The sequence below is a fragment of the Mobula birostris genome, chromosome 10, assembly GCF_030028105.1.
Source record: "Mobula birostris isolate sMobBir1 chromosome 10, sMobBir1.hap1, whole genome shotgun sequence".
Taxonomy (NCBI): Eukaryota; Metazoa; Chordata; class Chondrichthyes; order Myliobatiformes; family Myliobatidae; genus Mobula; species Mobula birostris.
The window spans coordinates 103,284,589-103,310,594 of record NC_092379.1 but is presented as its reverse complement, the minus strand read 5'-3'; the positions used below and the strand labels follow the sequence as shown (position 1 = coordinate 103,310,594).

The 26,006-nt window shown below is 41.8% G+C and overlaps 1 protein-coding gene across 3 annotated transcripts in view; it reads left to right on the top strand.

Annotated features, from left to right (window-relative positions):
• dlg3 (discs, large homolog 3 (Drosophila)) overlaps positions 1-26,006 on the top strand; it is a 404,968-nt gene that overhangs the window by 251,432 nt on the left and 127,530 nt on the right. The window contains exon 1 of one of the 3 annotated variants that reach the window (XM_072270743.1): positions 640-802. The exons of the other annotated variants lie outside the window; for them this stretch is intronic. Within the exon in view, the coding sequence (XP_072126844.1) occupies positions 696-802 (107 nt within the window). The 5' untranslated portion in view covers positions 640-695. Of the gene's footprint in view, positions 1-639; positions 803-26,006 lie in introns of those variants that run through there. 3 annotated transcript variants of the gene reach the window in all.

Below are 26,006 nucleotides of genomic sequence, written 5' to 3'. Positions count from 1 at the left end.
ATCACTGGAAATATGACTGAGGAAGCAGGGAAATTATTTCTGTCTGGTAAACTGTGCCTAAAGATGTGCTAAAAACCACCTAGGTTAAGGTTATGGTTCTCTCACAATAGCAAAGGCTTGTTTCCATACCCTCTATACTTATTTGTTTTTAAAGGGTAGATAGATGGAAGAATCACATCTTACAACTCACAGAAATATCTGGTATAGTTTTTCTGCTCTTTCACTGAACTCCTTTATTAGAATAGAACTGCAACTTGCTAGTAACATTTCCAGCTTCTTTATTTCTTAGTTTCTGTCAGTGATTTCCATTCTTAATTTGCCAATACCAGGAGGTCCGTTTGTTCAATAAATGTAACTACGATTGCTATCCATCAATCTCCCCTCAGTATTGAGTGGAAGATTTTGTTATGCCTATTCCCAGCGCTTATCAAATCCTGTCACTAGAACCCATGATTTAAATTCATTTGTGTTGCAGCAAAAAAAAAATCAGAACTGCCTTTAATTTAGCAGTGGCTTTCGGAGGCTGTTCGAGGTGCAGAGAGTTATGGAGCAATTAAATGTCATGACATTTTTCTAAACATGAGCTTGGATAAGGCTGCTATGTGTGGAGCTTGCAAACACATTCATGACATACCATACACGCAGCAAAGGAAAGCACAGAAAAGAACAAGAGCACCAGAGACGGGATTCAGTAAATGGCCATGTTCACCGTCAATGTATCTTCATCCATGACAATCCCACGAAATCCAGCAGTGAAGTGGCAAGGATTTCCAAAAGCACAAAGAAACGTATATCTTAGAAGGTAATGTAGCATTTTTCTCAAGTGACTATATGTTCATCCAAAGAAATGTTTGATTTGATTCACATCAGTTGAACATCAACATACATTTTATTGTATATGCACATCCCTACATGCAGTCTAAGAATTTACAATGTTCAAAGGATATATGCTTGTTCAATAACTTAAAATAATAGCAGGATTAGTGCATGATTTTGCATGCACTTGAAGTACATTGCTTTGTTTAAAAGTTGTATCGAATGTTGACTCTAATTTCTAAGAGGTTTGAACATTGCCATGTTTGCATATTATTTTTTAAAAAAAAAAGAACTCCATGATTGATCTTGTTGCTGTAACATCTAAGTTTGAAAATGTTGTTAAGGACAAAATTATCTTCAAGTATGCGTCAAAAATGCCTTCACATGCAAATGGTTTTTAAGGGAATTACATTGATCAACCTTGGTAAAAATATTTCATGATGGAGGATCATGTAATGGGAGGAAGTGGGGTGAATGGCGATGGTATAGCTTTTCTGATGACCTGCCAAATTTCAGAAACCTCTGGCACAAGGGATTCAGAATCAAAAGCAAATCTAATACTTGTTTTTATTCATAGAAGTTGTTTTTTATTCTGCAAGGGCACCGGAATAATATGATATTCTCAATGGGTTTCATATTTTGTTCAGAACACAAAACATAAGTGCAAATGATTGTATATTCAGATAAGGCACAGTGGGGCATTTTTCTCCATGCTTCACACATTTCAACTCCTGCCTGCTCTTGCTGCAAAAATTGTTCTGATGCTGTGATCAACTGAATACTGCTTTGTGTCTGTTACAACTACTAAACTGAAGACAATATAATATTTGAATAGAATCAGAAACTGTCTGATACAGACAGAGGAGAGCAAAGGAAGAAAATTCATTTATGCAGAGCTTTTGTGTTTTGAATCAATTAAATGTCCAGTATTCCAAGCTTCCTGAATTTTATTGCGGATGGCATTACTAAAAGATGGAATAATGCTGATGGCAAGCTTTAGTAGTAGACACGTTATCAAATTTTAGTTACTCTGAATATTACTATCTCTGCAAACCTAAATTGAAGACCTAAACCTCTTCTCATTACTGCCATCTGGGAGGCGGTACAGGACACTGAAGATGTACACTCAGTGATTTAGGAACAGCGTCTTCCCCTCTGCCATTAGACTCCTCAATGGTCCATGAACCCATCAACTCTACCTCGTTATTCTTTCTCTTTGCAATTGATAGTCATTTTTATGTTTTTGCACTGTACTGCTGCCACAAAACAATAAATTTCACATCAAGTAAACCTGTGATAATAAATCTGATTCCGATGCTGATTCTGAGAAAAAAAGGTAGTGCTGATTTTTATGAATCAAGGACATGCTATCTTTATGAGGAAGCCATGCAGCCTTTGTCATAACTGAAACACTACCTCACCAACACCACCTCACTATTCCTCATTTTCTTTCTTTCTTTCTTTATTATAACTTATAGTTATGCCTGCACTGCATTGCTGCCATACAACAACAAATTTCATTACTTATGTATGTGACCATAAACCTGATTCTAATTCTGATCCTATTTCTGAAAAAGTTTGTAAAGCTACAGGGAGATTGGGAGTGGGGATTTTTCTGAGAGGGTAAAACCGGTGTGACCATGGCTAGTCCTCCTACTCTACATTTCATGTCACCCACATCCTTTGCTCCAAGTCTTTTGGCCATTTTCAAACACCTCTTATTGCCTCCATTCACTCATTGATGAGGTAACCTTGTTTACAGGTTAGCTCCAAGTTAATACTGTGTTACCCCCCCCCATCAGAAACATCTGTCTCCCCCCCCCCCCCAAGTAGACTTAATTTATCAAACCTGTTTGTTGTCAAGCTAAGTAGTGCAAGGTCCATTCCCACTTCCTAAATCTGAGGGACAGAAACTAATTCAAAACCAGTCATTGATCATCTGTCCACACTTCTGCTTGGATAAAGTCAATATCAGTGACTGACCCCCACCCCCCAGAGGCCTTTTAGACCAAGAATTTAAAACATTTATCTGAAACTTATAATTTGAGACTGTGACCACTGGTTTTAGATAAAGCCAGCCAAGAGGAACATCAACTCTATATCCATTGACTGGAGCCCCACAAGTATTTCAAACTTTTCAATAAGATCACTTTAGCAACAGAGAGAGGGGATAACTGTGGGTTCCATTACTTCATCACCAACAACAGCCTAAAATTTCTGTTTCTCGTACCACAACATAAGGGGTTCATTATTTTCAGTTGCCTGGCATCTCCTGAGATCCAGGGACATAGATTGACTGGCATCTCCTTAGAAATAGGGGTTTAGTTGGGGTGGAGCTTGTTAGATGTGTTCAGGAAGGTTTCCAAATGCAATAAGCCAACTAGAGGAGAGGCTGTACTTCATCTGGTATTGGGAAATGAACCTGGTCAGGTGTCAGATCTCTCAGTGGGAGAGCATTTTGGAATTAGTGATCACAATGCTATCTCCTTTACCATAGTGCTGGAGAGGGATAAGAGCTCACAATTTGGGAAAATATTTGATTGGGGTAGGGGGAAAATATGATTCTATTAGGCAGGAACTTGGAGCATAAATTGCGAGTGATGTTTTCAGGGATATGCATGACAGAAATGTGGTGACAGAAATGTGGTTGCATGGTGTTCTGCATAGGTACGTTCCATTGAGGCACGGAAAGGATGGTAAGGTAGAAGAACCATGGTGTACAAAGGATGTGGAAAATCTAGTTAAGAAGAAAAGAAAGGCTTATGAAAGGTTGGAAAAACTAGGTACTATTAAAGACCTAGAAAATTACAAGGGTGCCAGGAAGGAGCTTAAGAATGAAATTAGGACAGCTAGAAGGGGCCATGAGAAGGCCTTGGCGAGCAAGATTAAGGAAAACCCCAAGGTATTCGACAAGTATGTGAAGAGCAAGAGGATGAGCTTTGTGAGAACAGGACCAATCAGGTCCGATAGTGGAAACGTGTGCATAGAGTTGAGGAGGTAGCGGGGGTACTTAATGAATACTTTGCTTCAGTATTCACCAGGGAAAGGGACCTTGGCAATTGTGGAGATGACTTACGACGGACTGAAATGCTTGAGTGTATAGACACTAAGAAAGAGGATGTGCTGGAGCTTATGAAAAACATTAAGTTAGATAAGTCCCCGGCACTGGATGAGATGTACCCCAGACTACTCTGGGAAGCGAGAGAGGAAATTGCTGAGCCTCTTGTGATGATCTTTGCGTCATCAGCCCGGACGGGAGAAGTACCGGAGGATTGGAAGGTTGCAAATGCTGTTCCTTTGTACAAGAAAGGGAGTAGAGATAACCCAGGAAATTATAGACCAGTGAGTCTTATTTCAGTGGTGGGCAAGTTGTTGGAAAAGATCCTGAGAGGCAGGATTTATGAGCATTTGGAGGGACATAATCTGATTAGGTATAGTCAGCATGGCTTTGTTATGCAGGTCATGCCTTACGAGCCTGATTGAATTCTTTGAGGATGTAACAAAACACATTGTTGAAGGTAGAACAGTGGATGTAGTGCATATGAATTTCAGTAAGGCACTTAATAAGGTTTCCCATGCAGAGTTCATTCAGAAAGTAATGAGGCATGTGATCCAAGGAGACCTTGCATTGTGAATCCAGAATTGACAAAAGGTGGCTGTCGATGTTTCGTATTCTGCATGGAGGTCGGTGACCAGTGGTGTTCGCAGGGATCTGTTCTGGTACCCTCCTCTTTGAGATTTTTATAAATGACCTGAATAAAGAAGTGGAAGGGTGGGCTAGTAAGTTTGCTGATGACACAAAGGTTGGGGGTGTTGTGGATAGTCTGTGGGTAGTCTTGGCAGTGTGGAGGATCAGAGAGATCTTAGGGCCCGTGTCCATAGGACACTCAAAGCTGCTGCGCTGGTTGACAGTGTTGTTAAGAAGGCGTATGGTGTGTTGGCATTCATCAACCGTAGGATTGAGTTCCAAGAACCATGAGGTAATATCACGGCTATGTAAGACCTTGATCAGACCCCACTTGGAGTACTGTGTTCAGTTCTGGTCACCTCACTACAGGAAGAATGTGGATGCTGTAGAGAGAGTGCAGAGGAGATTTACAAGGATGTTGCCTGGATTGGAGGGCGTACCTTATGAGAAGAGGTTGAGTGTACTTGACCTTTTCTCCTTGGAGTGATGGAGGATGTGAGATGACCTGAGAGAGGTGTTTAAGATGATGAAAGGCACTGATCATGATGAAAGGCATTGATCATGTCGATAGTCAGAGGCTTTTTCCCAGGGGGCATAGTTTTAAGGTGCTTGGAAGAAGGTACAGACGTGATGTCAGGGGTAATTTTTTCACACAGAGTGATGGGTGCGTGGAATGTACTGCCGGCAATGGTGGTGGAGGCAGATACGATAGGGTCTTTTAAGATAGGTACATAGAGCTGGGAAAAATAGAGGGCTATGCAGAAGGGTAATTCTAGGTAGTTTCTAGACCAGGTTACATGGTCAGCACAACATTGTGGGTCGGAGGGCCTGCAATGTACTGTAGATTTCTATGTTCTATGCCTCTCCCATTTCACATTGGAAAATAAAATACTGAACACTACAGCACAGGAACAGGCCCTGACGTCTACACTGAACATCTTGCCAAATTAAATTAAACATCTTCTGGCTGTACAAAATCCAATCCCTCCATTCTCTGCATATTTATGTTTCTATCTAACAACCACTTAGAAGTTACTAATATCTTACTTGCTTCCTACCTGGCAGCCTATTCCAGGTAGCTATCAACTCTGTAAAAAAAAACCTTGCTCTTAAAAGTGTCACACACAAAACACTGGGGGATGCTCTCAAACGCACCTCTCCTATTTCACGCACATCTGCTCTCACCCCATCCTCCCGCTACCCCACTAGGAATAGGATTCCCCTTGTCCTCACCTACCACCCCACCAGCCTCTGGGTCCAACATATAACTTCTGCCACCTCCAACGGGATCCCACCACTAAGCACATCTTTCCCTCCCCCCCTTTCTGCTTTCCGCAGGGATCGCTCCCTACATGACTCCCTTGTCTATTCGTCCCCCCATCCCTTCCCACCGATCTCCCTCCTGGCACTTATCCTTGTAAGCGGAACAAGTGCGACACATGTCCTTACACTTCCTCCCTCACTATGATTCAGGGCCCCAGACAGTCCTTCCAGGTGAGGCGACACTTCACTTGTGAGTCAGCTGGGGTGATATACTGCATTCGGTGCTCCCGATGCGGCCTTCTATATATGGTGAGACCCGACGCAGACTGGGAGACCATTTCGCTGAACACCTACACTCTGTCCGCCAGAGAAAGCAAGATCTCCCAGTGGCCACACATTTTAATTCCACGTCCCATTCCCATTCTGATATGTCTATCCACGGCCTCCTCTACTGTCAAGATGAAGCCACACTCAGGTTGGAGGAACAACACCTTATATTCCGTCTGGGCAGCCTCCAACCTGAACATTGACTTCTCTAACTTCCGTTAATCCCCCACCTCCCCTTTGTACCCCATCCTTTATTTATTTATTATTATTATTATAAATTTTCTCTCTCTCTCTCTCTCTCTCTCTCCTTTTTCTCCCTCTGTCCCTCTCACTACACCCCTTGCCCATCCTCTGGGTTTCCCTCCCTCCTCCTTTTCTTTCTCCCTAGGCCTCCTGTCCCATGATCCTCTCATATCCCTTTTGCCAATCAACTGTCCAGCTCTTGGCTCCATCCCTCCCCCTCCTGTCTTCTTCTATCATTTCGGATCTCCCTCTCTCCCTCCCACTTTCAAATCTCTTACTATCTCTTCTTTCAGTTAGTCCTGATGAAGTGTCTTGGCCCGAAACGTCGACTGTACCCCTCCCTATAGATGCTGCCTAGCCTGCTGCATTCACCAGCTGTTTTTATGTGTGTTGCTTGAAATTCCAGCATCTGCAGATTTCCTCGTGTTTGAGGAAGAAATACAATGTAGTAGATGATAGGTGAAACCAGGAAGTGGGGGGTGGGGTGAAGTAAAGAGCTGGGAAATCGATTGGTGAAAGAATTAAAGGTCTGGAGAAGGAGGAATCTAGTAGGAAAGGACAGAAGGACATGGAAGAAAGAGAAGGGGGAGGAACACCAGAGGAAGGTGATGGGCAGGTAAGGAGATAGTGATAGAGGGAACAGGAATGGGGAATGGTGAAAGAGGGTGGGGGCATTACCAGAATCTTGAGAAATTAATGTTCATGCCATCAGGTTGGAGGCTATCCAGACAGAATACAAGGCGTTGCTACTCCAACTTGAGTGTGGCATCATCACACCAGTAGAGGAGGCTATGGACTGACATGTCGGGCTAGGAATGGGAAGTAGAATTAAAATGGGTGGCCGCTGGGAGATGCTGCTTTTTCTGTCAGATGGAGCATAGGGGATCGGCAAAGCGGTCTCCCAATCTACGTCAGTCTCACCAATGTACAGGAGGCCACACCAGGAGCACCGGATACACTAGAGACCCCAACAGCCTCAAAGGTGAAGTGTCACCTTCACCTGGAAGGACTGTTTGTGGTCCTGAATGAGACCTATCCGTAGCTCAATGAAACCATTTCCCACTAGTCCATGAACACCCAACTCCCCATGCATACTGATATCGTCCTTTCGGGAATTGTTCCTTCTCATTTTCAAAACTACCAACAGCATCTATGACCTCTGTCAATAAAAAATATCAGTCTTTCTCCAATATCCCTTCACAGTTGTTTTCTCATACAAGTTGTTGCTTCATATTCCCATGCCTATCTGCCTTGTAACTCATTGTTTTGGTCCTTACATGGCAGCAAAATCACACCGATCAAATTATTTTGTTGTTTGTGCATTATCAGCTTTATTTTTCCATTATTAAACACCTAGATTCTTGCATATTTCAGTTAACTATCCTTGGCTGTTTGCACTGTATTATTCTTATGCTGTTGCTTGGTCCACTCGTTCACAGACAGATTTTGTTTTCACTGAAGCCTTCTAATTCATTTTGACTATTTGCAGTCTTTATAAATCTATTACTAATAATTGTCTCTATAAGCTATTATTTCCTTCAAGTTGTATTAGTGGGATGTTCTTCATTTTAAGTTCTTTTTAAATGATATACAGATCTTAATGGATTGGATTTTTGAGAGTATACCCACTTCCCTGTTTCAAAGTATACCTGCCCTATCTTTGCTCTCTGTTCTGTTCACATAAATTTAAATTTTGTCTCCTTCTGTTGCAACTGACAAAAATTCGACTTCCTTTGTTTAGTGGTTGTAAAATGTTGTTTAGTACCATTGTAACTGTAGTCATGAGTGTGTGAATGAGAACAGATTGTGGAGTGATTATTGAGTTTGTTTTACCTATGTGTCACTGTCTGCTGCTGCAGAGAAGGATATATACAGAAGCATACACGCACAAAATAGTGTGCAGCGTTCACTAGAGAATCAAGTGCTACCTTCCTGCTGTGTGTGTCAGGGTTTCTTCTATCCCAGAATGCAGTTTAGTTGCGCAGCAAACCTGACAAAAATAGAATACTGGAGCTACACTGCACTGATTTCAGAGGCGCCGATAAAGCCAACCAGGGTTTCAACAGTACAATCCGAAGGATTGCTCATTGAAAGGAACATGAATAGTTTTGATGAGAGTAAATTGTCAGATATGGTTTGTAGGATTTTAACAATTTTTTATTGGTTTCTCAAATGACGAACTGATCAGGAAAATAAAAGCCCATGGATCCATATGAAAGTGACAAGATAGATCTCATGCTGATACAGGAAGGAATAGTCAACAGGAAATTGCTTTTGTAATTGTAAAGCAGTTTGCATTGTGGTTCTGCAAATGTTTTCTGCTGTTCAAAGTTCAAGCTAAATTTATTATCATTGTACATATGTGTCACCATATACAACCTTGAGATCCATTTTCTTGCAGGCATACTCAGTAAATCTATAGAATAATAACCATAACAGAATCAATGAAAGAGCACACCGACCAGGGTGTTCAACCAATGTGCAAAAGACAACAAACTGTGCAAATACATAAAGAAAGAAATAATAATAACAAATAAATAAGCAATAAATATCCAGAACATGAGATGAAGAGTCCTTGAAAGTGAATCCATTGTTTGTGAGAACATTTCAATGATGGGACAAGTGATGTTGAGTGAAGTTATCCCCTTTGGTTTGAGAGCCTGATGGGTGAGGGGTGATAACTGTTCCTGAACCTGATGGTGTGGGTCCTGAGACTCCTGTATATTCTTCCTGATGGCAGCAGCGAGAAGAGAGCTTGGACTGGGTGGTGGAGTGCTGCTTTCCTATAGCATTGAGATGTGCTCAAAGGAGGGAAGGGCGTTACCCGTGACAGAGTGGGCTGTAAAACAAATTTTTGTAGAATTTGTTTGTTCAAGGGCATTGCTGTTTCCATACCAGGCTATGTTGCAGCCAGGCAGTATATTCTCCACTATACATCTATTGAAGTTAGTCAAGGTTTTAAATGTCCTGCTGAATCTCTGCAAACTCCTAAGGAGTAGATGTGCTGCTGTGCTTTCCTCGTAATTACACTTACCTGCTGGGCCCAGGACAGGTCCACCGAAATAACACCTAAGTTGCTTACCCTCTCCACTTTTGATCCTTCAATGAGGACTCGCTCATGGGCCTCTGGTTTCCTTCTCCTGAAGTCAATAGTTAGCTTCTTGGTCTTGTTGACATTTATTTACTTATTTATTAACTAACAGCACAGAGTAGGCCTTCTGGCCCTACAAGCCGCATTGCCCAGCAATCCCTCAATTTAATCCTAGACTAATCACGGGACAACTTACAATGACCAATTAACCTTCCAAGCAGTACGTCTTTGGACGATAGGAGGAAACCAGAGCACCCGGAGGAAACCCAAGCGGTCATGGGGAGAAGATACAAAACTCCCTACAGGCAGTGGTGGGAAATGAACCCGGGTCGCTGGTACTGTGAAGCGTTGTGCTAACCACTACACTATCGTAACATGTTGTTGTTGTTGTGGCACCACTCAGCCAGATTTTCAGTCTCCCTCCTGTATGCTGATTCATCATCACCTTTGATTCAGCACCTTTAATGTTTACAATATTCAAACTTTTAGATGGTGAAACAGTGGTGGTCTGTTTGATGGTGAGGCAGAAAGCTTATTGATGAAGAAAAGGAAGGCAGAGAAGTGGCTGACCGAGTTCAAATGTAAGTTAATGTATTTCAGGAGAACAAACAAGAAGGTAGAAAAGATGACACCGAAAGATGCAGAACAACAAAGAAATCAGTGTTGAAGTTGGGAGGGAAAATGGCATATATTCCTTTCCTAGTTATTCAAAAGTATAAATCTCCAGTTAAGTCATACTAGAGTGCTAATCACTCCACCACATTACAAAAATGAAGTGATAAAAATAAGATTTATTAGGATGTTGACCGAAGAATCATTAACAGTGAAGAGAGACGGGCTAAGGTGAAGCTTTTTTTTGGCCATACCTCTCATATTCCTAACTGCCCAAATTTAATTTGCATCATACCACTTACTTCTGTTCATATTTGGACATAAGAGAAAATGAGTAGGTGTTCTAATAGAATTTGACACCATGTTATTTCACAGCTTCTGGAGAGGGAACAGAATGAAGCTTTATCTTGTCATCTATGTTCTATGTTACCTCTTACAGGCTTTATCTTTATCCTTGTAGAGAGAAGCAGAAGTAAATCCTCTGATTTAATTCTACAGCTTCTGAAAAGCCATGTTAGTTTGGCAGAGAACAGCAGACCCACAAGCATTTTGCTTTGTTAACCCTCTCTTGCAAACATTTACAGTTCGCGACTGTGTGCTGTATTTTTGGATTTACACACGTCATGTGCTCACGTCCTGCCGAAGGGTTTGGCCCGAAATGTCGACTGCTCTTTTCCTAGACGCTGCCTGGCCTGCTGAGTTCCTTCAGCATTTTGTGTGTCTTGCTCATTGTCTTTCCTTCACTCAAAAGAAAAGTTGTAGCTGAGTTGAAAGAGTTCTGGATGAGAGAAAGTTACGGTGGAGAGAGATCCAGAAAGCTAGGTGTCTGTGGAACCTCAAGAATCAGTCTGGATCATTGGGAGAAGTGGCATTGGCTGCTGATAAGGGGTGAAGAGCAGGCTAGTGATTGGGGAATGAGGGAGGGCAGAAGTGATGTAGTCAGATAGTAATTAGCAGAGGAACTAAAGGCACAAGGGATGCAGATACTGTAATCTAGAGCAAAACACAAACTGCTGGAGGAACTCAATGGGCCAGCAGCATCTATGGAGGCAAAGGGATAATTACTGTTTTGTGTCGTGACCCTGCATTAGGACGGTGTAGAGAAGGGCAAGGTTCCTGATTTTGAGTATATAGTGTGGTATGTGAGGGTTAAGATTTGAGTTGAAGCATAGATTGGGGATAGTTTGAGGAATAGCTGTCACGGATGGTAACTATTCGTTTCCACTTGGGGTGTGCTCCTAATCCCACAGCCTGGGACCTAATCAGGTACTATAGGTATATTTTAACTAACAAAGAAGCAGGTATGTTTCTTCATGAGTAACTCCTGCCTTGTCCAACCTTGCACACATTAAACTTACAGAAGTAGCATCAGAGCACAGTTTAGGTGTTGTTGTTCATTCAGTGCGCATCTGGGCAGCTCTATGTTCCATATCCTCACACAATATAGGAACTGGATAGGATATTATAGACAAAGTGGACTTCACAGGAAATCCAAGGTTTTCTTTGCCGTATTTTCCCTATTAAAACTGTACTGTGTTGCCCACAATCCTATCACAGAACAATTTCTAGACCAAAATAACTTCCAGCTACGGAAGAGTGGCTTGACTTACAAGGCAGTTAGATGCTACATGAACCATTAACTGACATAATAATGCTCAGTGGAATGTTCCTTGTCTAACAATTATGCATTTGTGGCACCTGTGTACCAACACTTTGCAGAAGCATTGTATGTGGAGAGACTGATGTACAACTCCCAGTCAACATCTTTATGTTTGTCACTGTGTTTGAAATTAAGCTAATGTTGCTATAAACTGGATAAGTATTAAGGGTAAATTTATCATTGCCTTCTCGTGTTCTCATCACCATCTGAAGTTCTGCCAACAATAGTTGTGTCTAGCTGATATATCTATAGTAACGCCTGGGAGTGACATGATTGCCCTCTAATAACTACAACTATCTTCACTGTGTGAGGTACAACTCTGATTGCACAACTGTTTTCGACTTAATGTCCATTGACTTCAGTTTTACTACGACTCCAGTCAAATGCTACCTTAGTGTCAAGAGCAATCACTCCTACCTTATATCTGGAATTAAGATCCATGTTTGGACTAATACTTCGACAAATTTTGGAGCCAAGTAGCCATAGAAATTTCAAATTGGCATTGTTTACTTGTTGTTTGTTGAGTTGTTTGCTTGTTTAGGAGTCAGGTCAGGGCCTTGCCTTGCTACTGGCACCACGTAGCCCAGTACTACCTGTCTCGGGTCGGGTTGTCAGCGACTCAACCGGCACACCCCCCCGGTGCACTCTGGTTAACCGGGGAGGAGGGTGTGCAGGCACCCAGCAGGACTAACACCAAAACCTGTCAAAGGGCGGATGAACTCTTTGTGAGTCAACGGCCACCTACTGTCTGTGTGAGGAATGGCGCGCCACACAGTCTTTTGTTTCGCGCCTTGTAAGGCACTATGATGACAGACAACCCAACAAACCCTATACTTCCAGAGCCGGGAGTGCTCAGGAACTCTGCGGAACGCCCAGACCCTGGCCTAGACAGGCAGTATGAAGATGCAACCTCAAACCCCACGGGGAGGGTTGAGTCCGACAAGGGGGCCGAGCAAACTGTGCCTCTTTTGCGTTGTAAGGTAAAAACGATCATCTCAACCTTCAACGCAGACACCATCCGCCTCTTGCCACGATGCACAGAGTTTGCATCACAGGCAAGCAGCTACGAGATCTCCAGCCTGGAGATCCAAGAATACCATCATGTATACCCTGACGTAGAGATTTTTTTGCCCGACATCGGCCCCCTAGGCCTGAGTCGACGTAGTAGTAGTTGTTGAGTTGGGGCAACTTAATGGCAAATGCTGATAGGACCTTCACTTAACAGTGCTGATGAGCAGGGGGATTTTGGGGTCCAAGTCCATAGCTCCCTGAAAATGGCTACACAAGTTGATACGGTGGTTAAGAAGGCTTATGGCATGATTGCCTTTGTTAGTCGAGGCATTGAGTTCAAAAGTCAGGAAGTTATGTTGCAACTTCATGAAACTCTAATTCAGCCACATCTGGAGTATTGCATACAGTTCTGGTCACCCCATTATAAGAAGGATGTCGAGGCTTTGGAGAAGATGCAAAAGGAGTTTACCAGGATGTTGCCTGGATTAGAGGACTTGTGATATAATGAGAGGTTGGACAAACTTGGGTTGTTTTCTCTGGAGCGGTGGAGGCTGAGTGGAGATCTGATAGAGGTTTATACAATTATGAGAGGCATAGATAGAGCAGACAGACAGAATATTTTTCCCAGAGTTGAAATGTCTAATACCAGAGGGGCATGTCTAATACCAGAGGTGAGAGGGAGTAAGTTAAAAGGAGATGTGAGGGACAGAATGATGGGTGCGCTGCCTGGGATGGGAGTAGAGGCAGAAACATTAGGGACTTTTAATTGATGTTTACATAGGCTAATGAATGCAAGGAAAATGGAAGAACATGGACATGTTGTCGGCAGAAGGATTAACTTAGTTACCCACTTAATTACTAATTCAACTGGTGTGACAGAACATTGTGGGCTAAAAGGCCTGTTACTGTACTCTTTGATGTTCTGTTATAAATTTATTCTCAAAGTACGTATATGTTACAATATACTGCATTGAGATAAATTTTCTTACTGGTATTTAAAGGAAAAATGAAATAAAGTGGAATTTTACAAAGAAAATACATAAACTGGCAAAGACTGACAACAACCAAAAGATGACAAACTGTTCAAATAAAAACAATACTGAGAATTTGAATTATAAGGTGGTAGTTAGTGAAGTTCTCCACAGTTAATGTCTGTTCCTGAACCTGGTGGCGTAGGATCTAAGGATTCTGTGCCTCCTCGTGGTGGTAGTATTGAGATGAAGGCATGGCCCGGATGGTGGGGATCTTTGATGGTGGATGTTGCTTTCTTGTGTCAGCACTCCATGTAAATGTAGTTAATAGTGAGAGGGCTTTGCCTGTGGTGGGCTGAGCTGCATCCACCACTTTCTGTAGCCTTTCTATTCCTGGGCATTTATGTTTCCATACCCAGCCGTGATGCAGGATACTCTCTACTGTGCAACTATAGAAGTGTATCTACATTCATGATGGTGAATTTCAGAGCAGTTGCTACATCAAAGCAGTTTCAGTGTGCAGGATGGCCTTGCGGGCTGACTCGACTTGACTTTCCTTTAAGAACATGATAATGTCTGCCTCAACTATTCTGAAAAAGCCTGCCATCCTGTAACATGTAACCACTGATCAATGTTCAGCAATTTGGATTAGTCTGATCATCATGCAATTTAAATTTTTACCTTATTTTAAAAATTGATTGACAAATAAACCTTCAAAGGTACCTTCAAATGCCACTCATCTCTGCACTAAACTGAGGCTGCAGCCTGCAACTAGCAGGCTACTGGATCGGCTGTAGTAAGGACTGGCTTCCTGCCTGTGGACCACTTTCATGAACTTCAGTTCTGAATATTATTTCGTAAACATGAGGAATTCTGCAGATGCTGGAAATTCAAGCAACACACATCAAAGTCGAAGGGTCTCGGCCTGAAACGTCAACTGTACCTCTTCCTAGAGATGCTGCCTGGCCTGTTGAATATTATTTGATTACTGCTATATTTGCAAGATTTTTTTCTGCACATTGGGTGTTTGACGGTCTTTTTTAATGGGTTCTTTTGGGTTTCTTTGCTTTGTGGCAGTTTGTAAGGAGACAAATCTTGAGGTTGTATATAGTATACATACTTTAATAATAAGTGTAATTGGAAATTTGAACCTTAAAATGATGCCCTCGTGTTTTAGCCATTTCTGTTCTGGGAAAATGCCTTTGGCTCTCCACTCTATCTATGCCTTTTATCATGGTGTACACCTTTATCAAGTCACCGCTCATCCTCCTTTGCTCCAGAGAAAAGCCCTAGTTCACTTAACCTATCCTCATAATGCTTGCTCTCTAATCCAGGCAGCATCCCGGTAAATTTCCTCTGCATTCCCTAGAACTTCCACATCTTTCCTATAATGAGGCAACCAGGTTTTGACACAGTATTCCAAGTGTGGTGTAACCAGAGTTATACGGAGCTGCAACATTACCTCACTGCTCTTCAAGTCAAGTTTATTGTCGTTTAACTATATACATGTACAAACATTTGTATATAAAATATATAACCATATAATGTGTATAGCAATGAGACAGTGCTGCTCCGAGCCAGGGTATAAAACATAGTAGTACACATAACACATGATAACTTATGAAGGCAAGGATAAAATCTACAGATATGTCATGCATAATTAACAAACTAAAATGCATAAATTGTGTTGTAAGGTATGGAACAGATTAACCAGTGACACTTCGAATACAATGCAGCAGGGAGTTCAGAAGCCTAATGACCTGAGGGAAGAAATTGTTTCCCATCCTGACCATTCTTGTTTTTCTGCATTGGAGTCTCCTGTCTAATGGTAGAAAGTCAGAGACGATGCTTGGTGGATGGGTGGGATCCTTAATAATACTAAGGGCCCTGTGTACGTGGTGCTCCTGATAAAGGTCCCCGATGGATGGTAGGGAGACCTCAATGATCCTCTCAGGTGCTCTCACTGTCCTTTGTAGGGAATTCCAGTACAATGCTTGGCTGCACCCATACAAGATGGAGATGCAACTTGTCAGGATACTCTCTATGGTGCTCCTGTAAAATGCCGTTAAGGTGGAGGAGAGGAGGGAGGTGCCTCGCTTGCCTTAATCACCTTAGAAAGTGGAGGCACTGCTGTGCCTTCTTGTTCAGAGAGGTAATATTAAGGGAGCAGTTGTGGTCATCCGTGATGTGAACTCCCAGGAGGGGGCTCAATCCCTCAACTAATGAAGGCCAACACACTATATACCTTCTTTACCACTCAATCAACCTGCGCAGCAATTCCATGAGATCTATGGATTTGGACCCCATGATCCCTCTGATCATGCACACTGCTAAGAATCCTGCCATTAACCTAGTACTCTGCTTTCAAGTTTGACATTCCAAAGTGTATCACTTCACACTTTTCCAGACTGAACTCCATCTGCCGCTTCTCATCTCAACTCTTTATCCTGTCAATGTTTCATTGTAACCTACGACAACTTTCTACACTGTCCATTGAACCACCAACCTTTGTGTCATCTGAAAGACTGAAAATAAAACTCACATTTTCTTCTTAAAATGTAGAACGAACTAACGTAATGTGGAGAGGTAACCTGAGGTTGCAAGGGAAATAGTACTTGGGATAAATAAGCAGAACCCTGAAGGGAAACTGTGCAGGAGCAGTTGAAGGTATTAGATTGCAAAGTTATTTCTTTTTTTGTTGGAGACAAGGGACATTTCCCGTAATTTATTTCAAAAATAGTGTGATTTGCCTGTAACTTGCTTTTAGAAATTACAATGGTTTGGAATCTGGGAAGGGGATATTAGATCCACCAAATTAATGTGATAGCTACCTTTCACCAGATCCTTCCATCCCATCCTACAGACTCACTTCATTGTTCCTTGAACATGCTTATGATTTTCATGTTGGTCATTAAACATGTCAGCTGTTGCCTGAGAAGCAACTTGGATCTACTCCAATTTGCCTACTGGAGCAACTTGTCCGCAGCAGATGCCATTTCGCTCAACTCTGGAATATTTGGACAGCAAGGATGTGAATATCAGGATGCTCTTTATTGAATACAGCTCAGCATTCAATACTATCACCCCTCAAAATTGATCAATAAGCTTCAAGACCTAGGCCCCAATATTTCCTTATGCAATTGGATCCTCATTTTCCTCACTTGCAGACCCCAGTCAGACCGTATTGATAACATCTCCTCCACAATCTCCATCAGCAGAGGTACACCACAAGGCTGTGTGCTTAGCCCCCTGCTCCACTTGCTTTTCATTTATAACTATGCAGCTAAGCCCAGCTCCAATGCCTGTATTTAAGTTTGCTGATGACACCACTGTCATTGGCCGAATCAAAAGTGGTGATGAATCAGCATATAGAGGGAGATTGACAATCGAGCTGAGTGGTGCTATAACAACAGCTTCTCTCTCAGTGTCAATCAGACCAAGAAGCTGATTATTGACTTCAGGAGGAGGAAACCGAAGATCGTGAGCCAGTCCTCATGGGGATCAGAGGTGGAGAGGGCCAGAAGCTTTAAGTTCCTTAGTGTTATCATTTCATAGGACCTGTCCTGAGCCAGGCATATAACTGCAATTATGAAGAAAGCATGGCAGCACCTCTACTTCCTTAGAAGTTTGCAAACTTTCGGCGTGACATTTAAAACCTTGACAAACTCCTATAGATGTGTGGTGGAGAGTATATTGACCGGTATGAAAGCACCAATACCCTTGAGTGGAAAATACCCTTACAAAAAAATAATGGATACAGCCCAGTCCATCATGGAAGAGCCCACCCCTCCACCGAGGACATCTACGTGAAACGCTGTCGCCAGAAAGCAGCATCCATCATCAGGGACCCCCACCATCTAGGTCATGCTTCCTTCTCGCTGCTGCCCTCAGGAAGACAGTACAGGAGTAGCCTCAGGACTCACACTAGCAGGTTCATGAACAGTTATTAACCCTCAACCACCGGGCTCTTGAGCCAGTGGAGATAACTTCATCCAACTTCACTTGGCCCATCACTGAAATGTCCCCACAACCTATCGATTCACTATCAAGTCTCTTCATCTCTTTCTCTCAATATTTATTGCCTATTTATTATTATTTATTTTTTCTCAGCTCAAGCCGGTAAAACCTGAGGTATGAGCATAAACAAGCACATGCATTATTATTATTATTTCTCTTTCATATTTGCACAGTATGTTTTCTTCTGCACATTGGTTGTTTGTCCGTCCTGTTGGGTGCAGGCTTTCATTGATTCTACTATGGTTCTTGAAATTATTGAGTACGCCTGCAAGAAAACTAATCTCTGGGTTTTATATGGTGACCTATATGTACTTCGATGATAAATTTACTTTGAACTTTGAACTGCCCACTCTCCAGTTCCCCAAGGATATGTGGCATTTTGAAATGTAAATGTAGACCTATCAGCAGTTTGTTTAAGCAAGTTAATTTCCTGAGTATGAGAAGTCCTTGAGAAGTTTCATTACAGAATCCAAACAATATTTAGGCCATTGAATTATATTTGGCTGTGTCTGATAGAAGAACTAAAATAAAAATAAAATAGATAGCTCTATGGATAGTTGGCTAATAAATAAACAAATGATGAGTGACACTGACACACGGTTTGCATTCCCCTCTGCAAATGCACCTTTGTTATACAGGTTCATGGTGGCAATTAATGAAATGTTTGGGCAGGGAGCTCGCCCAGAGACTCCCTATTCCAACTACCACCACAACCACTGGTGAGACCGCTGTTGGGCTTGAATGTACTACCGGCACATAATTGAAGAAAACATTTCCACACCTGCCTTGTTACCATCATCTCCCTGATGTGCCATCAGAAAGGAATGATAATGGTGTTGCATTCTCTCAGTGCTGAAGTGATGGGAGGCAGTTGGTGAGATTCTTGAGACCTCCTCCACTTTGTCCGTTCAGAGCTCTGCTAAAATCCTTGAATGATCCTGACCACTTTGCGCTGTTCAATTCACCCAGCATTTTATATTTCACATTGCCATCTGCTCGTTATGAAAACAGTTCTCCACATTGTATAAAAATAACATCATCTTAGCGATGGGTGTCTGATCTGTATTTTTTTAACATTGATTTGGAAGTAAATAGACAGAAGAATGTGCTTTCTAACATTTTTGAATATGCTAAGTAGAACTAGTAAAGTTATCAGAATTGCTTTTGATGGAAGTGACTGTTAGCAATTTGAATGCCACTTGCACTTGGTATTATTATGGAAAAAAGAATTGTACTCACTGAAATCAGAGACAACAGTACTTCCATCAAATGTTCATCCATGTAAAATATAAAGTATATGCTGGATGTCTGAAATACAAAGGGAAATTGTTGAAGTCTGTCAGCAGACATGAGAAGTAGCAGGAATCATGTTCTATGTTCAAGGCATCATCTGAAATCAGAATTTTGTTGTGTGTTTCTAAGACTCTTATTATGTTGTCTTTTCTTTCGGATTTTCATCAACCTAAATTTCTAATGATTTCTGTTTTTATTTAGCACTCACACAATATGACATGTTCATCACAACACATATTGTTCACCAGTTGTATAAGATCATTTCACAAGCCCTGCAAGAAACATACTGATAGTCATATGAAACTGTGAGGTTTCTGAAATAAGTTAGAAAAAGTACAAAACCGGGCACTGTGAAACAGGTAATAGGGCCTCTACCTCAGATCACAAGGGAGCTTGGGTGCTCTCTGTGTTTGCACATTGTCCCTGTGACCTAATGGGTTTCCTCTGGGTTCTCTGGTATGTAAAGAACGGAGACAATGACTCTGTTTGCTGTGTCACTGTGTCACACTCATGCTTTTGTCAACCTTAGAGCCTACAATTATTTGAGTGTGCTGCAGTGAGTAAGACCTGGCAACTCAATAATATTTGCAACAAGAATGGCGGAAGAAAGGCCAATCCCGATATGGGGTGCTCTCCTTGTAGCTGGATTGCGAGCTGCAAAATCAGGATGGAAATGATAACACAAATATACAACCCTGAAAATATGTCTAAATTATTAGCATCAAGTGAGACAACGAGACAAAATTCTTTATGTGGCACTCTGAAATAATATGGCTGCTATCCTTTTACACTGTTGTCAGAAAGAATTTATTCTTTTAATAAAAGGGTTAGTGTCTCACTTCCTCAGTATGGATTGGATCATGAAAGTCAAAATAATCATTACCTATTTGTAACACTGAGCTCTGTTTTGATCAACGTTGATTCAGTCTAAAGTTAAGAAGATGAAGGTAGGAGTAGGCGCCACTGGTTATGATGCTGTGTGCTATGGAACTCTTACCAGTTTCAGTATTACTATGTTCACCTCAAAGCACAGTTTAAAAAAAAGAGAGTGTGTTCAGCATAGAATGTTAGGGGGGAAAGCCAGTGCTTCTTTCCCCAATTGCAGTATAGTCAATCAGCATGAATAGCAGCACAAAGGCATAAATGGCTGTAATACTTCACTCCCTGATGACCTCAATGCCTTTTATGTACACCTTGAAAGGGAGAACAAAACTACATCTGTGCAAATCCCCACAGCAGCTGGCGACACTGTGATCTCTGTCTCCGAGACCAATGGCTAAACATCCTTGAAGAGGGTGAAACCTCACAAATTGTCAGTCCCCAGTGGTATACTTGGCAGAAAACCCATGCTAACTAACTGACCGAGGACATCTTCAATCTCTCACTGCTGCAGTCTGAGGGCAATGTTCATACCAGTGCCGAAGTAGAACAGGGTGAGCTATGACTACCGATCGAGAGCAGTCAACTCTACATAATGAAGTGCTTGGAGAGTTTGGTTGTGATTAGAATTAACTCCTGCCTGAATATGGATCTGGACCGTCTGCAATTGCCAACCACCACATCAGGCCAACAGTGGACACCGTCTCACTGGATCTCTCGGCTTTGGAGTGCCTAGACAACAGCAAAGCATACATCAGGGTGGTGTGTACCAATTACAACTCGATGTTCAATACCATCATCCTCTCAGTATTAATGATCAAAGTTCTAAACTTGGGCCTCTACCTCCCTCAGCATCTGAATTCTTCACTTCCTCATTGAGAGACCACAGTTAGTATGAATTGATGATAACTTTTCCTCCTGAATGGCAATCAACACAGGCACACGCCAAGGATACTTGCTTAGCCGACTGCGCTACACTGGGTTTGTGGCTAAGCACAGCTCAGACGCCATCACAGCTCGGTAAGGAAATTCCAATGCACAGGATTACAAGAGGCTGGAGAGCATTTTAGACTCAGTCAGCCCCATAACAGGTGTAACCCTCCCTGCCATTCAGGACATCTTCAAGGAGGCAGAGTCCTTCATTATGGATCCTCACCGTTCAAGGCATGTCCTCTTCTCATTACTACCATCAGGGGCCTGAAGGCTAAAACTCACTGATTCAGAAACAGCTTTTTCCCCTCTGCCGTTAGATTTCTGGACAGTCCATGAACACTCTCTCTCTATTTCTTTAGTCATTTTGTAATTTAAAGTAAATTAATGTCTTTCCACGTACTGTTGCTGCAAAACAACAAATTTCACACCATGTAAGACATGATAATTAATAAATCTGATTCTGATCCTGACTTTTTAAAATGTTTGACTGCACTGTCTGGCTCACAACACAGCAGAATTCCACGATTCTTTCTCCAAGGTATTGTTACTCAGCAAGGTTGGTTTTCATGGAATGATTGATAAATAATAAAATTTGCATGACATGTAATTTCCAAAAAGATACCCGGAGAGAAATTTTGTAAGTCAGGCAACATTTCTGGAAGAGAATAAATAGTTGATGTTTCGGGCGGTCACCCACATTGTAAAAGAATGGAGGGGGAGGTGTGTAATCCAGCAGGTGATAGGTGACACCAGGTGAGGAGGAAGGTCAGTGGGTGGGGAGGTGGATGAGATAAACCACATGATGGTGAAGATGGCACATGGAATTCAGAGGGAGAAGTGACGAGAGAAAAAGTCAATCAAATCATGTGGCTTCTAGCTCCATTTCCAGGCCTCCCTCCCATTTTGGGACCAGCAGGAGTCCCAGGTACCTGCATCCGATTGACTGCTTCTCCTGCTGTTTCTCTGTAAGGATTCTATACACCACCCTCACTGCAATGCAGCTTACTCCATCCTCTTCTCCCACCTGCACTTTCCCCCTCACCTGGTCTCACCTTTCACCTGCTCACTGAAACTCCTTCACCTCCCCTCACCTGCTTTTTCTGGCTTCTGACTTCTTCCATTCTAGTCCTGATAAAGGATCTCGGCCTGAAACATCAACCTTTTTTTTGCCCCTCCATAGATGCTGCCTGAGTTGCTGAGTTTCTCCAGCATTTTGTGGGTGTTGGTCAAGATTTTTATCATCTGCAGAATCTCTTGTGTTTATCGAAAGAAATTGGGTTAGTTAACACTATTTTTGGGTGACAAGTACCACCAGAGGTACATGATATGGATAAATATTTATGGGTTAAATAATATTAGACAGATGTTGATAGGGCCATTCCTGATGCCCAGAAATGTGCAAAGCTGATGGTAACATCATTTAACAACATCAACGGTGCCATCTTGGAACCCAACTCTCCAGCTACTGCCCTCTCTATTCAACAGGAAGCACCCCCAACAGGTCCAGTTAAATTAAATAGCAACTGATTAGTTGGTGACTGATTTTTTCAGTTGTTCGCTTCTATATTAGGTGTTTTTCAACAGATGTTCCCAGTTGCAGAAGTCTGCAGGGAGTGATTTGTCAAATGCTAACTTAAAGGGCTCTGCAGAGAACAGTTACCACAGGACATACCACATTAGAAGACATTTCTCTTACTTGGAGCAGTACTGGGAGAACGAGCAGAGGATACCCAGAGGAGCAGCTGCCAGAAGGAGGTGAAGGAAGTAGAAAAGGCTCCTCAGCAGGAACCCACCTCTGCTCAAAGTGCACTTAATCTCAGCAAGGCACTGTGGATTAGATGTCTGCACTATGGCAAGGAAATCCTCTTTAAAAACTGCCAATTGCATGCAATCAGAACTGTAACTGGAGCAGGGTTAGGATTACATTCCGGGTGGACGTCAAGTATACATTGTGACACTTTATCCACTTTTACTCTCTTGCCAAGGACTTTGGCAGGATTGCAGCCCCCACCCCCACCCCCCCATTCCATGTTCAGGGTCCAGTTAACTCAATGCAGGGTGCTTTGTAGGTGCTGAATGTCTTGTTGCCCTGTATCACAGGTATATTCCACTCCATTAGCATCCAAGTGGTATGTGACCGTGAGCAGTATGTAAATGGAGAATTTACTGGACAGGCCATAAGGTTTCATTCTCTGACAATTGGCTGAGGCACCATGGCAACCTGAAGAATGGCTGCAGAATGGCATGGCTATTCTCTGACAACAACTTTGGTGCAAAGAGAACATGATGACATGTAAAAAAAAAAGTCTGATGAAGTGGATCATTTTCTTGCTAAAATAGTGCTTCTCTTCCATGCAGGAAATGGGCTTGCAGTTACACCTGAACCCATTCACTTAGTCTCGGCCTCATTTTTTGTGATCTTGCCCTGCGGGAGAGAGGGAGCGTGCTAGTAAATGTGATACAATCTGTTTCATTGCTATGCACTTCATGGTGAAAATTAGCTGGTACTGAATGCAGGCTGCAAGACGTTGAGGTGAAGCTTGTAACAATGCAATGTATTGGAAGATGCTTCTGTGAAGTGACGATTCAGCAAGGGAGCTCATTAATAGGATTTGTTGATAGATCCGTGTGAAGACTTAAGCAGTTTCGAATGAAGACACATTCCTGATTGTGGCCATTTCTTCAATGCCGTTAAATATTTTATGGAACAGTGGCTAGTCTTTGGAACTCATCCACAGCACATGGTTTTTCCCAGTTCACTCCTAGATCAATTGCCAAAATTTGTTCCAGCTATAATACACCTCTGCTTTAACAGGCTCATTAAGCATTGGCGAATACTAACTATAGCTAGACACTCAAAGTGCTTGCTGATGCCTCTAGCCAATGAACAACATAACTGTTACTGACAGGGCACCAAAACATTATAGTAATCTGAGAACGTGAAATTGGTGTTGCAGTTAATATGAAAGGGTTATTCAAGCATCAGAAGGCCAGCGCCTGTTTTTATAGAACATCATCATCCTAGTACACTTTATTCATTTTTGGGAGTTCAGAATGTGAAACTGGGAGTTATTTTGCAACACAGTATGAAGCATTGATGTCAATGAGTGATCATATTTATTCTGATTTATCATCCTTAATTTCCACAGAAATATTCATTCCACATTGACTCCAGAAATACTTGTAAAACCAGTCAGTGCACTGCAGCTCCTGGCAGTGTGAAAAGATCTGATGCTTAAAAAAGACTTGCCGCCTTTATACCCTCCTAAGCTATTTCACATCCAAAGAAAAACTTTTGAAGAGAAGTTACCATTTTAATGTGGGGAACCATGACAGCTAGCTTGCTCACAGTAATGTTCTACAATTCCCTGAGATACTTGACTAGATAGTTGGTTTTAGTGGCATTGGTTGAAGGGTTAGTTAGGACACTGGAAAACTGTGACTGCTTTTATTTGTATGGTGTAATAAATATTGTTCATTTTTTTCCTTTCTTGAATGTGAATGAAACAAAATATAATGTTGAATCTTCAGGAGTGGGCATTGCGGAGTCTATTGTAATGCAGAAGGAGGCCATCATGTCTGTTCTGGCCAAAAGTGGCCTTTATATTAAATCCGAGTTCTTGGTCTATAGCCTGGCGGGCTATGTCACTAGTAGTGCTTATCAAGCCACTTGCTCTGGTATGTACGGTGCATGATTCAGAGCTGATTCTGACCATTGTATCAAGGTGAAAGAGCAGAAACCAAACTTGCAAGTAAGATATAATGACTGTAAGGTTTTGTGGCAGATGTGCAAAACTGATATTGAATCTTGCACTGCTAGTTTGCTGGACTGCAATGGCTTCACTTTTCAGCATTGTAGTTTTTAAAAATGTCACTACATTTGGAAGGCCACAGGAGAAGGCAAGGAAACATTACTAAAAGCTGTAGATTGTTCCATCCATATCTGATTCTGTCATCTGACAGTCTGATAGAAGTCAAGGTCCATTCACTTAATCACATTTATTTACCTTTCTTTCTGACCACCTTCTGAATCAAACATGCTCTTTGCAAGCCACTCCTGTGAAGTTTTAACTTTACATTATGATACTCCAAAATTCTCTTTGCTGTTCATTCTTCCCTCCTACTTATATGATTTTGCCACTGCTTTTTCTCAGCTCTATAAAATTTTAAATGAGGACAGTGTATATGTTTTATCCATTTTACCTGTGTGTGCATTATCTTTCCTTAATATCCACAACTGAACAAAGACAGTAATTCCTCTGTGATTCTGACATATCTGGAACTGCCGATCAGCAGGCAAAACATCCTTAACTTCCTGTATTCAAAATGTGAATCTATTGACAGTCAATGAACTGGACCTATTGCTTACTTTGTTGAAGTATTTAAAATACTTCATGCTTGCAGCTCTCTTGGGGCTATTGAAGAGTTTGTTGAATTTGGCAAAAATAGTATGATATTTTACAGAAAAAAGCATTGTGCATATTAATGCTCCAGAGTGCTGTGCAGGTGCAGTATTTCTAAGAACTGAAAGTAGTCTTGCAGTGAAAGGTGGTGCTTGCTGCATGGAGCAAAATGATAGCCAGGTAAAAGCAAACACATTGATTTTTAAACTTGGTAGCAATTGAAAAAATTTCTGAGATCAGGATCAAAGATGCTCTTCATTTGTAACCACGGCAGAAACCTGTCAGAGTTTCTGCTTTCAGTGTGAGAGACCATTTGTAGATTGTATACAACATTAGTACCTGCTCTTTCAAGTTCACAAAGTTCACAGTGAGAGATAACAAATAGATGTTTAGGTTTACCAGCCACTGTTTGTCTTGACACTGATGGAATGGGCTGGGATTTGAGTTAGGGAAATAGAAAAGAATTTATAAAGATAAATTCTTGCTCCCTACTTCTGACCTTGAATTTCATTCCATTCCCAATATCATTAAGAGACTCCTCAGCTATGTTGACCAACTTTTGAAACAGTGTTTCTAAAGTTCTTTCTCTCACATCCTTTTAAAACCTTTTGAAATTCATTCTTTGCAGCTTTCTTCTCTGTTAATTATCTAGTTATTTTTATCTGTCCAATCTTGCAATTGAAGTACTTTGCAAAAGGAAGTTGGATCATGAGGCTTTAGAAGCATAATATTAGTTTTGCCCAGAGCAGATTCTGATTATTTTCAGGAGAAGTCGCATTAATTATGAAAATTGAGCGGG